This window comes from Gastrolobium bilobum, unplaced genomic scaffold (assembly GCF_033153095.1).
Source record: "Gastrolobium bilobum isolate Gb01-03AN ecotype WA unplaced genomic scaffold, APGP_CSIRO_Gbil_v1 utg5129, whole genome shotgun sequence".
NCBI classification, from domain to species: domain Eukaryota; kingdom Viridiplantae; phylum Streptophyta; class Magnoliopsida; order Fabales; family Fabaceae; genus Gastrolobium; species Gastrolobium bilobum.
In genome coordinates this window covers 110501-124649 of record NW_026897155.1, presented here as the reverse complement: position 1 = coordinate 124649, position 14149 = coordinate 110501, and the positions used below count along the sequence as shown (strand labels likewise).

The following is a 14149-nucleotide window of genomic DNA, read 5'->3' as shown; positions in this document are numbered from 1 at the left end:
CTCCAAAACATATGAGATGGAAACAGAAGGCGTTTCGCCCTTGAATTTCCTATATAGAAAAAAAGGGGACAAAAAGATACAGGGTTCCATTTTTCATGTACTGTCCCTATGCTCATAGGAGTAAAGTTAGTGGGCAAACAACTATATTTTTTTTAACAACTGTATTCTTTACTGGAACACAACCACTACTTTCTACATTCAAAATTATTAAACCTACTAATAATATTTATTATTACTTTGTATATTGAATATTATTAAGTCTATTAATAATATTTATGATTATGTTTATTAGAATTTATTAATTTTTTGGGTCTAAAAACGAACCAAAGATTATTTTGTTAGAAGCTTTAAAAAATAACTTTTAATAATGCTAATGTGAAAAGTTCTTTACAAGTCTAGAATAAAATTCGTGGAGAGACGATCCACTTACCACCAAAATGTTTTACAATCTATTGCCATCAAATCTTAACCGTTGATTTTCGTCATTCTAACGGTTATAATTCATTGAAAATGAATGATTAATTAATAAGCGTGATCCAACAATTTATAATCGTTTATTGTCGAAAATCAAAGGTTAAGATTTTGTGGTAAGAGATTCTAAAATTGTTTGGTGGTAAGTGGATCTTTCATCAAGTTCGTGAGGGAGATGTCTATTTTATCAAAAAATAAAATAAAATTGGAGTTGGATTAAATAGTGATAATTCCATGGCAACTATATCGTCTGTCTTTCAACTTGAGGACGAATGTTAAATCGACTATTAATGTTATTATTTCTACCAACGGATTTGATTTTTTGTTGATTTTGATATTATGGAGAATGAATCACCTGACTCTCCTTATTTAGTAGGTAATATATTTTGTCTCCGATATTAGTCGTATTTTATAGTGTTTATAAGATTATCATATGTTGGGAGCAACCTATGATAATTATTATACCGATCAGGATTAATTGGTATGTCAATACCCAATAGTCACGTATGAAGTTCAATCGACTTATGTCAATTGGGACATTCACAATGAAAAATATGTATTAAACTTTGCTTGAGCGTAATGTTTAATTTTAAGAAACATAAATAATTTATATTGTTGAAAAAACCACAATTTTTGCAAAAAAATAATAATTATTTATTATTATTAATTACTCAATTAAAAGGAATAATCATTCAGTGTTTTGCAATATATCATTATTTTAATGCTATTTATAGTTAGTTGTCTTTTCGTATTCTTTACTCAATTATTGTTGGTAAAGTTATTGTTGTTTCCAACTAAAGTGTTATTGATAATTGTTTGTGGATTTGTGCATTGATGAATTATTGTTATTGTGATGATTCATGGAGATGCAGCAACACGCAATGCGAATTTGTGCATACGGCAGCAGTATCAGGCTCCACGCAATGGACATTTTGCAAACTCTCCCATTTTGATAAAAAAATATTTTATATTTTTGGAAAAATATAAAATATTTTTAAAAAAATGTAAAATTATATTTTTTTTTCCAAAAAATTGTTGACAAAGACAAAAGACTATATTACTCGGTCTCAGCACTCACTTCTAACTCAATAAACATAAGCATTTTAATCTCATTGATATTACAAGTGTGCATGTGATAAATGGTCGGCGAACATCCTTTTCGTACATAAAATGAAGAGTAAAAAGCTTTTTTTGGGTACTTAACAAAATATATGGTCCTCACTTTAGTCTTTTATAAACAAAATTAGTCGGCTGGTCTCTATGAAATTCAAAGTGGAATTATTTTAGTCCTTTTAATGGATTAATGTGGGTCTTTTGAATTTGCGAGGACTAAGATATCAACTAAATAGGGCAACTTTAAATTTCTTAGGGACCTTGAGATTATTTTTTTTTTTTTGTAAAGGACTAAAGTGGAAGACTGTATTTTTTTGTTAAGGACACAAAATGAGCTTTACTCTAAAATGAACATCATTTGTGATAGGGTCATTAGCACCCATTAAGTCAATTTGACAAATTAGATACCTCATATTACTATCCTAAGCCTAACATAAATCACTAAGGGCTTATTTGATGTGATGTATAAGGTCTGATAGTATAAGTTTATACTATATGTTACGACATTTTTAGTTGTTTGGTATGACCATCATATAGTATAAGCTTATATAGCAGGATCCCTTTATATATCAAAATGATTTATAACTTAATCAGACCTATAGGGTAGGATTAGGCCTGATAAGGGGTTGATGTATTAACCAATGCAATTCACAATAATTAATATATTATTTTAATATTAGTATATTAAAATAAAAAATAATTTTTCATTATATAATTTTTTAAAAATTTAGGAGATTTTTATTTTTATAAAAATTAATATATTTTTTGGACACACTCATCAACATTTTTTTATAAAAAATCGTATCATCTGATATATTTGGAAGAATTATGTAAATTCATTATTAAAAGGAATTTTTGACAAAAATATTTATTTTTAATCTATCTAGTGTTATACAGTGTATTACCAAACATTGAATGATATTATCTTATGAGATATGATCCGTTTACAAACTTTTTTTGGAATTACACTATGTAGGACCGGTCGTACACTTCACGATTAATGTAGGACCGGTCGTACATAGTGTAGTTTGTAAACAAAAAAGTTTGTAAATATAACCTGCCCCTTATCTTATATAATATATTATCTTATATAATATCATGTCAAATGCTGAATAGTATTAAAATTTAATCAGATCTTATATAATCATACCTTATACTATCAAATCTTATACTATTAAACTTTATCTTATACTATGTACCAAACATCTCTTAAGGAAAGTAAGGAGTTCAACATGCAAATAGGTGGATAGCTTGAAATGAGTAGAGAATCGTATAAATTTTCAAAACAATGGTTATCATTATAGGTGGGAAACATAAATATGTCCTTTTGGTTTAACAATTAGTTAGACTTAGTTTATTTTGATTTTGTTTTTAAATAAAGAGGGCCCAAAGCCCAAACAAAAACAGAATTACATAATAAACAGTAAACAATGCATTCTGCCTCTTATATCTTCAACCAGCATGTGTTGGATATTAGAAGGAGGAGTATGGTAAATATGCAGACCAAATTTAGTAGTTGTTGCCTTCTTTCCTAGCCAATGAGCAGATATGTTGGACTCTTTTTTGTAGGGAGTGGATCCTTTCATATGTAAAAGTAATTACGTGGTCATGTTATTTGATCATAACCATTCATTTAAAAATTATATATTTTTTTTTCTCTTATCTCATCATCAATAAATAGTTGCAATCAAATAACATGATCACTTACCTTTTTTTTTTTTTTGCATTAAAAAAAAAAATAAGTGGATCCACTTACCTTTTTGTATGAGAGCTCTTGACTGAGTCTTATTCTAACCATTGTTTGATACGAGATGCAATCTGAGAGTCTTTTGAGTTATCTTGATGAGTTTCCAACACTTGTAGCGCCACTAAAGAATCCCCTTCTATCACTAGTTTTCTAATACCTAGGTTCAAGCCAATTCCAAACCTTTTAGGAAATCCCATAACTCAGCATTAAGGGGATTACAATAACCCTCCCAAATAATCTCCCATTTCATTCCTTTAGAGTCCCCCACACCCAGCAATTATTCTTGCTCTTATGGATGCGCCATCAGTATTTAGCTTTGTTTTAGATTTTGGTATAATCAATCTTGAAAGAGATTATTTGGAATTAATTAATTTTTGTTTGGAAATTATATTTTAAAATTAGGTTTAAAAGAATTAATTTGGTTTGAACGGTAGAATATAATAACATTCGAAGTGTAAATATAAATACGTTTCTAAAAATTTGGTGGGTTTTGCACCTAGAATAATTTACACTCAACAGAAAATCAATGAATTTTCATCTCTCTTAAAATCAATTACGCTACTACTCACTATTAATTAAATTAATTTAAGTACCGAAGATATCACCTCAAACGGACTCTATTATTATGCTAACCCATTTTGGACAACGTGAACATGATTTTATGGTAAACTGAAGAGATACTTCAATGTTGGACATATGTGTAATACTGAGGAGTACAGACATGCATATATGATGCAAAATGTACTGAAAATGACCATGTCATTCCAATCCATCTTCTTGATGATTAGGTTAGGGTGGAACCTGGCTGATACATAATAGATCAGGGGTCGAGATTCTCGCCATTGGTAGTTTTGGAAAGAGATATAAAAATGGGAGGAGCTCTATCTAGCACTGACACTGACACGAGATATATGACACGAAATGACACGACACTTCGACACGTTAATTCTAAAAAATGTTAGATTTCGACACGTTAGGACAAGTTTTGATATTAAATAATATTTTTAATTTATATAATGTATATTATATTTAATATTCAATAATTTTAACAAAAAAATGAAACTAAAATTATAATATTCATCAATTTTGCAAATAAACATAAGATATCCCAAATATTTATATTAAGTTCAATAAAATAGTAATCGTAATCCAACGAATCTAATAATTAGAACTAAAAACTCAATGCAACGCATTCTTTGAATCTTTTTTTGAATTTCTATAACGCGTGTTGGAGCGTCGAAGTGTAGGAGAGTGTCGGAAAGTGTCGGACACGATACATCAGGGTTTTTGAAGTGTCGGTGCTTCATAGGAGGAGCTAAAGATTGGCCCAAAGCTAAATTAGGCCAAACCCATTGACTTGGAATTTTTTTTTTGGTAATCTATTGACTTGAAATTTAAACTTATTTCTTTATCGCCTAAGTATATATTATTATTATTTATTTGAAGAATTAATAACAAATGAATTAATTTTCTAATTCATTCATCATTAATTCAAATTCAACCTCATCAAAATTCTTAAATTTAACTGATTTATTTCAAAATTAAATTATTGTTTTAATCTCATCTTAATTAATATATCGTATCATTACCAATAAATTTTTAATTAATATATATCTAAAAATGCGTTAATTGTGTTAATTGTAGTATTGATATTCATTCTTCAAATTTAAGGAACTTTGTTATTTAAAGAAATGTGATTAATTATTTAAAATATGAGTTTAGTTTTGATAATTGTATACTTGTATCTAATACATTTTATTAGATAAAATATTGAAAATTGTCATTAAACTTGTTTGAATATTAAAAAAATAATATAATAAAAAGGAAAGGTTATACTTATCACTTCTTCCCATCAATTTTGTTATCGTTGGGTCAAAATTAAATCAACGTCGATAACAAAGTTAATAATAAGAGGTGGTAAGAAAAAATAATAGTAAGTATAATCTATCATTAATAAAAATACATTAAGGGGAGTGTATTAGATTAAGATTTTAAAAGACTATTTTGAGATAAAAATCTTATAAATTTTAAAAGACTATATAGAATTATAATGACTTTAAAGACTTTTTTAAAAGACTTTTTTTACAATCAAAATTTTATAAGATTCGAAAAAACAATATGGATTTATAAGATTTTAAAAAGGTAGATATTATAACAACCAATTAGGGTTACTACCAATCAATTTCACCATTAGATAGGTTATGTGGATCCAATGGTTATATTTATTTTCATCTTCGTATGGTTATTCTACCATCACATTAAATATGGGAAATCATAACCGTATAAAGGTGGAAATAAATATAAAATATTAAATATAGGGAATCATAACCATACAAAGATGAAAATAAATATAATTCTTGGATTAACATAATTGATCTAACGGTAAAATTGATTGGTAGTAACATTGGTCGTAACCCTAATTGGTTGTTACAATATCACACCCCTTTTAAAAAATCATATGTATTTTTAACAAACACTCAAAATTACAAGAGTCAATAAAATGATAATAAAGAAGTGCAATGATATTAATAAAAAAATAAAATAAAATCTAATATAATTTTCTCAATCAGTAATTTAATGTAACTTGATATCCTACTGACAAGTGACAACACCTCTTCACATATCTAAAGTTATACTAGTTCTCAACGCATTAACATCTTATCGTTCCTGCTTTTGGGTTTGATCAACGAGTTGAAAATTATCTTCTTTGTTAACTAGTGATACTGAAGTTGAAGATGCATCTATTGGTTCAATTGAAAATTCATCTAAACAACATTCTTTGCGAATAAAGTTGTATAGTATTACACATGCTAACACAAGCTCTGCTTGTGTTTTGAATGGAAATGAAGGTGCTTACTTAAAAACTTTGAAGTGTGATTTAAAAATGTCAAATATCCTTTCCATTACATTTTTAATGATGCACGACGAAGATTGAATAATCCATTTGCATTTTGAAGGACATTACCATGACTTGTAAAATCTTGGAGATGATATCGCACACCTTGAAATAGAGCTAAAAATTGGTGCTGATTGAGAAATTCGCAATCCACTATGAAATATTTACCTAATTATATATAGGGTTTTATAAGAGTTATGTTGTAGAAAAAATGATTGTGTAATGTTATAGAGATTCGTTTTGTGTGCCATAATTTTTTCTTTTTCTTTTTCTTTTTTCTTCAAAAAGTATGGGCCCCACAAAATGTTGTGTGTGTAGAAAAGTTTGTTGTGTCATGTTAAATGACAAATGTAAATTCCTTATATATATACAATACATATAAAATTAGTATGAAACACATCATTAGAGATGACAAGAACAATAATAAATCATCAATTAATCATGAAGAAGAAAAACATAAGGAAGAATGTCAAAAAAGAGAAAATATATGAGTCAAAGAAGAACACGCGTTGGCTTTGAGAAAATGTTAGAGTAGATTGTGAGACATTACAATAGAAAAATCTCAAGAAATTCCAATGTTTAGGGTAAAATTGTTAGAGAAGCATGCTATTTATATTTCTCACTAAAAAATCTCATAAAATCAACATCAATAAAATCTATTAAAATAATTAGATTTTTGAACAACACAAGATTATTTTTCTTTTATTTAAAATTTTAATTGAATATCATTAAATTTGGATAAATTCTAAAATAATATTTTAAAATTCTAATCCAAAATCACGATACTTTTTTACAGTAGTTTAAAATCTCGATCCCATATATTTAATTTTCCAAATGGGTTGGATCGATTAGTGACCCGACTTGCAAACCCTTCACCTCTCTCGTGAGTGAGAGAGAGGGAGAGAGAGAGGCATCCATAATCCCAGGGCACAGCCCATAGCAGAGCACAGAACTGATTGCTCTGTTGGTCTTCTTCCTTAATACTCACTCACTTTGCTTCTTTCAATTCAATCTTCCTTTCCTTTCGACTTTATCTCATCTTTTGCTCTGTTTTTTTTTTTTCAACACACCAACCCAACTCTATATCCCCCTCTCTTATCCGATTCTCTAACCAAAATAAAAGCACTTATTTTGTTTACAACCATCGAACCTTGACGCCTTTTCATCTTCCTTCCAGTTCCACGCAGGTACTCACTTTATAAGAATGCCCCTTTTTTCCTTTTTTGTTTTGTTTTGTTTTGTTTTGTTTATGTGTCATCCATTCATATGATTGATTGATAATAGATAATTGGTTTGGCTCATGTTTTGAATGAGAATATCTTTCCCAATTTTTTAGGTTTCTCTTCTCGATCTGATGCTTTGTACTTGTGCGTCTGTTCATTATTCCACTCCGCAAACGCTCTTGATTCATTCGATAAACTTCATCACTAGACAGAGAGCAATATATCTGAATTCATGTCTGTATATATATATTAGCAATTTCAGATTTTGAAATAGAGCATTACAACATATCACATACTTATATTTTAATCGAGGCTTTATCTATTTGATTTTCAATCCACTATGAACCTGCTCCTTGACTTCGTCGTGATAGCAATTTGGTTTGTATTTGGCTGCAAAGATTGATGTTTTGCAAACGCCCAAACGGAAACATTTGCATTATACTAGTTTGCTGTCCTTTTATATATTTAACTGAAAGTAAAATTCTCAATACCTGGTTAGGTCATATTGGATAAGATTTTATGCCTTACAATTGGCCTTACACTACAAGATTGGATTGCATTGGGGCTTGCTTCAATCTAGCTTATTGTCACTAGTAGAAAAGCTTCAATTCTTTGAAGATCCTTGTTTAAAATCTTCCTCCTACGCCTCCTGATTTCCAGGTAAAAAGAGTTGAATGGTTCGATAATTTTCCCGTCCTCTTTTTCAGTTTTTTTCTGGTTGTATGTGTAATGTGAGCTACATATTTTGGTATTTAATGTAAGAGGATGTAAGAGATACATCTGTTTTTCTGTCTGTTTTTGCTGGCAGAGTTCATTGATTTGTTTTGGATTATAAGAACTGATGGGGAAGAAAGTCAGAAAGAAGAGCCGAGGTTCTGTTAAGGAGAAGGTGGTTGCTACCCATTCGCCAAAAAAGGTTATGGAATCGTGCAACCCGACTGTTGAGTCTGTTGATGAGGGGGTTTTGGTTGCAAAAGAGACAAATTCTTGCCCTCATATCGTTAAAGGTATTAATTTAAATAGATTGTCTAGTAAGATTGGGTCTTCTGGATCTATACGGTGTGAAGATTGTAGGGAAGGTGCGGCTGACAGGAGGGCTAGTAAAGGAAAAGGTAAACACGGGAAGAAGAAAGGTAGTGCGTCATTGGATTCAAAATCTGAGTCAAAGTCTATATGGGTTTGTTTGGAGTGTGGTCAATATACATGTGGAGGTGTGGGGTTACCAATAATCCCTCATTGCCATGTGGTAGGGCATGCGAGGCAAAAGAAACACCCCTTGGTGGTTCATTTTGAGAAACCTCAACTGTGTTGGTGTTTTCCTTGCAATATGCTTATTCAAGTTGATAAAATTGAAAAAACTGATGAAACAAGTCATCTTCTACCTGATGTGGTGAAATTGTTGAAAGGACGATCATCGGGAAAATCAGCGGTGGATATTGAGGATGTTTGCTTTGTGGATGGCAGTGTTACTTCTGAAATTAAATCAGGAACCCCGTCCCCAAGTGATTCATATGTACATGGTGGTTATGTAGTTAGAGGTCTGGTTAATCTTGGGAATACTTGCTTTTTCAATTCAATCATGCAAAATTTGCTAGCTATGAATAGATTGCGGGAAAATTTTCTGAAGTTAGATGCTCCTGTTGGGCCACTGATTAGTTCCTTGAAGAAGCTATTCACTGAAACGAACCCAGAATCAGGATTGAAAAATATTATAAATCCAAGATCCTTTTTTGGTTGTGTATGTTCTAAGTCCCCCCAATTTCGAGGATATCAGCAACATGACAGTCATGAATTGCTCTGTTGTTTACTGGATGGATTGAACACTGAAGAACTAGCTGGAAGGAAACAGAATGGTTCTCTGAAGAAAGATGGGACCTCTTCCAATACTTTAGTTGATGCTTTATTTGGAGGTCAGATATCTAGTACTGTATGTTGCATTGAGTGTGGGCATTTCTCAACAGTGTATGAGCCTTTTTTAGATCTTTCCCTGCCTGTTCCAACTAAGAAACCTCCACCTCGAAAGGCCCAACAAGTAACCCGAACCAAAAAGGCAAAACTTCCACCAAAAAAAGTCGGAAAGACTCGAGTCAAAGTTAACAGGGATGCTGATCCCTTAGCTGCTCAAAGTCTATCAAACCAATTATCCAGCAGTGAATCATCCTGCCCTGGTCAGTCCATCATATCAACTGCTGGAGAGGGGGCGGCTTCTTCTGGTGATTCTACAGTGTTAGGTTCTGAAGAAATAAGCAATGTGGCTGATAAAGAGGATTTGTCTTCACCTAAATTAATTACTGTTGGAGAGTCTCAGCATATGCAAGTGCTTGAAAATGGTGCAAAGAAAATGTCTGTTTCGTCGGATGATTTTGCATGGTTGGATTATGTGGAAGCTGGAGCCATGGCAGATGAATGTGCTTCCATTTCTCAGATGGAGAATGCTCCAGAGGTACAGGATACCGAGAGCAAGGATAAATGTTTAAATGAATTCCCGATACAGGCTAGCTGTGAATCTAGTGGTCCTTCTTGTTTCCTTAGGGAGGATCAAAGCCTTAGACCAGATTCTTTAGTGAATGGTTTGGAAGATGAGGTTCCACTACAAGTTCAAGGTTCAGAAGTATTGTTACTTCCATACAAAGATGAAAGTTTGTCTGCTGGTGAGATAATTGGAAGAGATGACGAGGCCTCCTCATCAGTTTTAGGTGGTGGTCAAGAAGTATTGGAGTTCGATGGATTTGGTGACTTATTCAATGAACCTGAAGTTGTTGCTGGACCTGCTCCTAGACCTTCTTCATGTAGTGAGGTCATGGAAGCTGGTTTTATCATTGGAAACAACAGTGAGTCTGATCCAGATGAAGTAGATGATACAGATTCTCCAGTCTCTGTAGAGAGTTGCTTGGCACATTTTATTAAACCTGAGCTTCTCTCAGATGAAAATGGTTGGCATTGTGAGAACTGTTCAAAAATTCTCCTACGTCAAAAGATGGAAACAAAAAAGCAGGCAAAAACTTTATCTGATGGAAATGAGACTGGATGTCATGATGAACCATGTCATGCAGCTAACTCTTGTTCTGTTAAAGCCAGAACCCTTGGTAATGGCGATATTAAAAATGACAAAAATATAGAAAGTTCAGTTTTGCATTCTAAGCATGGGACAGAGCTTGAAAATGGTCAAACAAATGAGCTGGGTTTAATTGTTAATGAAAGGGATCGTGGGGCATTTAAGATGGTAGATACTCGTAATGAGGAATTACAGTCTTCAGGTTTTCATAAAGCTTGCAATAAAGAAAGCTGCAAGCATTCAGCTGCTGATTCTTGTATTAATTTGCGTATGACTGAAATTGTCCAAAGAAGAGATCCTCAGATGTTAGATCATGATAACAATGACTCAGAAGAATGCGACGAGGCCAAAAGTATGAAAGTGAAGAGGGATGCAACTAAGAGAGACCTCATTTATAAAGCTCCGCCTGTCTTGACCATTCATCTGAAGAGATTCAGCCAAGATACCCGTGGTCGCTTAAGTAAATTAAATGGTCATGTCGATTTCAGAGAAGCAATGGATCTTAGACCATATATGGATCCCAGGTACTTTGTTAGATCCAATTTGAAGTTTGAACAATTAATACATGCATAATGCTTCTACTTGTTTGCTTCTATTTCATATTTACACTATTTTCTTCTTATCATTTTAATTTAATCATAAGAAACATTTTGGATACAATTTCAATTCATTGCAAATAGGTTGTATTTGTAAATTCAATTTTTACAGTAGATTTTAGTTTCTCTCTTTTTATGTACGTTATTGATCCACTGGCTTGTAATTCACTCCAAATTCTGTTTGAACAGGTGTGTAAATGAAGAGAAGTATGAATACCACTTGGTTGGTGTTGTGGAGCACACGGGAAATATGAGAGGGGGTCACTATGTTGCCTATGTGAGAGGGGGCCAGAGGAACAGAGGGAAGGCTGATAAAGAGAATGAGGGTTCCACATGGTATCAGGCCAGTGATGCATATGTGCGTGAAGTTTCCCTTGATGAAGTTCTTCGCTGTGAGGCATACATTTTATTCTATGAAAAAATTTGAGGGGACCGTCTACTTTCTAGATAATTTATATTTGAGGTAGAGATAGAGGTTTACAAAATTTAGGAGAGAGACAGAGAGGGAGATAAATCATTGCAGGTGAGTGTAAAAGCAATTACCGTATATTGTATACCATTTTTTCAACACGTATGATATCTCGAATGTACAATTCCATATCATACAATCAAAGTCAAAATTTCCCCTTACCTTTTTTCTGTACCAACTGTCAAGCAAATTTCAGACATTGTGTGTGTGTGTGTGTGTTTTTTTTTTTTTTTATAAATGTGGGATGGATTATCTATAACGAATTATGTTCATGTTAATTCTAAAGATGTTTTTTATGGTATTCAGTCTGTAATATTATTAAATATTAAATATTAGTGATTAATTTTATCACACAAAATTTTGGACAGTTTAGTTAACCTATGAAAACAGAATTGAACTTTTAAAATGAAAACATTTGAGTTATGGATATTTTTCATTATGCACGAGATTCCTTTATATATATATATATATATAGGGTTTTATAAGAGTTATGTTGTAGGAAAAGTGATTGTGTTATGTTATAGAGATTCGTTTTGCGTGCCAGAGTTTTTTTTTTTTTTTTTGGTTTCAAAAATTTTGGGTCCCACAAAATGTTTTGTGTGTAGGAAAATTTTTGTGGTCATGTTAAATTATAGATGATAAACCCATATATAATATATATATATATATATATATATATATATATATATATATATATATATATATATATATATATATATATATATATATATATATATGAGGCAAGATCCTTTGACACCGGTGTCAAATTTAAAGTTTGACACCTCATATAAGATCCGTTAGATCAAAAAAGATCAACGACTTTGATTTGTAAGCATGTGACACCATTAATCTTTTTTGATCTAACGGCTCTCAGATGAGGTGTCAAACTTTAAATTTGACACCGGTGTCAAAGGATCCTACCTCTATATATATATATACATATATATATATAGAGAGAGAATCCTTTAAGACCAGTGTCAAATTTCAAATTTGACATCTCATTTGAAAGTCGTTAGATAAAAAATGATCACTCCTCACTAGGGGTTGGTGGGAGGATACCTAATATATATATATTTTTTATCATATATGTAAGCATGTGACACCGTTGATGGGGGATACCTAATACAGGCTTGGAGAAAGGTGGGTTATGTTTGATCATGGAGACTCACTCCTCACTAGGGGTTGGTACTATGAGATATTTCATTCGAACCAATATTTTTGTATTCTCTTTTTCTAATCGTTGTTGTTGTTATTGTGCGTACAACTAGATTAAAACTTAAGAGGGATTTATAAGTGTCCTGCGACAGTAAACTCACTATATCATGCCACAGACACCAACTGTGGGGCCCATTGTTTTTTTAATAAAAGAAAAAAAGAAAAAACAACTTCACACTAATCGGTGGGTCAGCTGGAAAGAAACTAAAAGTGCTGTAACATGATACTTGATAATCCCTTAAACTTATGTATCTGTGAAGGTCAATGTATGGATGGATTTGAAATGGTTGTTTGTTTTATTCTGGGATGGATTTGCTCTGGCCTTTGAGTAAAGGGTTTGTCTTCATGGGCCTTTCCTATTCTTACTCCAGAACTGGCAATGTTTGTTCCTAAAGCCCATATTAATAAAGTTTTGGTATATGCCATTACTTTGCCAACAAACATGCACACTTGCATTTGCATTTAAATGTGTACAGTGCTTTTTAATTTTCTAATTACTGAACTACTCAAGTGTTCATTTTTTTAGAATTACCAATTTTTAAAAATGAAATATGTAATACTTATTGGATGTCTTATACTGAATGAAAATTATTGGATATGCGCTGCTTATATGGACACTAATATTAATAACTAACATTTTAGTTTAAAGACATTTTTTAATATATATATATATATATATTCTAACTTTACATTTAATACATCACCAATGTCTTGATCTAATTGTAACTGACATACACTAGTTATTATGCTTAGTCAGTATTATTTCTTTGCTAGAACTTGCTTTATGTCGTCATCTGTGATATGTATTGAAACTTAAAACATTGATACGACGGCTTTTTGACCCTTATAATTCTTTATTATTAATTAATTATCGATTTGACCTTAATTATAAACTATTTCAAAAATTTAACCTCCTCAAAAAACATAACACCAATCTGCCCCTGTTTGACCGTTGACCACCAAGCTTACCCGGGTACACCCCTATCTACCCGGGTATTTTTTGAAAATTTTTATCTACCCGGGTAGAGAGGAGTGTACCCGAGTATTGTTCTTCGTACTGAGAAATTGCTTAAATTATTTACCCGGGTAAGGAGGGGTGTACCCGGGTAATTGGTAGCTCGTGAAGCTTGATGAAGCAGATACCGACAATGCCTTAAGTGTGGTGGATAAGGTTACTTCATCTGGCATAAGACCTTCATCGACCATTAAACCAAACAATTCCACCACATCTTCAATGGCACCACGATGAGACAAAGAGGTCATGAATGAGTTGCAACACTCCAAAGTCCTCTTGGGAAGGCATTCAAATACAGCTACAGAGCTCTCAATCTCCCTGCATTTTCTATACATATCAATCAAAGCAG

General features: G+C 31.9%; 1 protein-coding gene across 2 annotated transcripts; it reads left to right on the top strand.

The window, feature by feature from the left end:
- Positions 1-7101: 7101 nt before the first annotated feature.
- LOC133304560 (ubiquitin carboxyl-terminal hydrolase 2) lies at positions 7102-11808 on the top strand. Of its 2 annotated transcripts, XM_061504606.1 has the most exons (4): positions 7102-7414; positions 7950-8110; positions 8259-11029; positions 11291-11808. In XM_061504606.1, the coding sequence occupies exons 3-4, from the start codon at positions 8292-8294 to the stop codon at positions 11526-11528; spliced, it is 2976 nt and encodes a 991-aa protein (XP_061360590.1). In that variant the 5' UTR covers positions 7102-7414; positions 7950-8110; positions 8259-8291; the 3' UTR covers positions 11529-11808. The 2 variants fall into 2 exon arrangements, with proteins under 2 accessions (XP_061360590.1, XP_061360589.1); XM_061504605.1 differs by having other exon boundaries at positions 7950-11029.
- The last annotated feature ends 2341 nt before the right edge of the window (positions 11809-14149 follow it).

Bases quoted from the DNA above. Each gene is read 5' to 3' on its own strand.
- LOC133304560 (XM_061504606.1), top strand. From the start codon at position 8,292: ATGGGGAAGAAAGTCAGAAAGAAGAGCCGAGGTTCTGTTAAGGAGAAG. The intron at 11,030-11,290 runs GTACTTTGTTAG...CTGTTTGAACAG, and splicing joins AGACCATATATGGATCCCAG to GTGTGTAAATGAAGAGAAGT.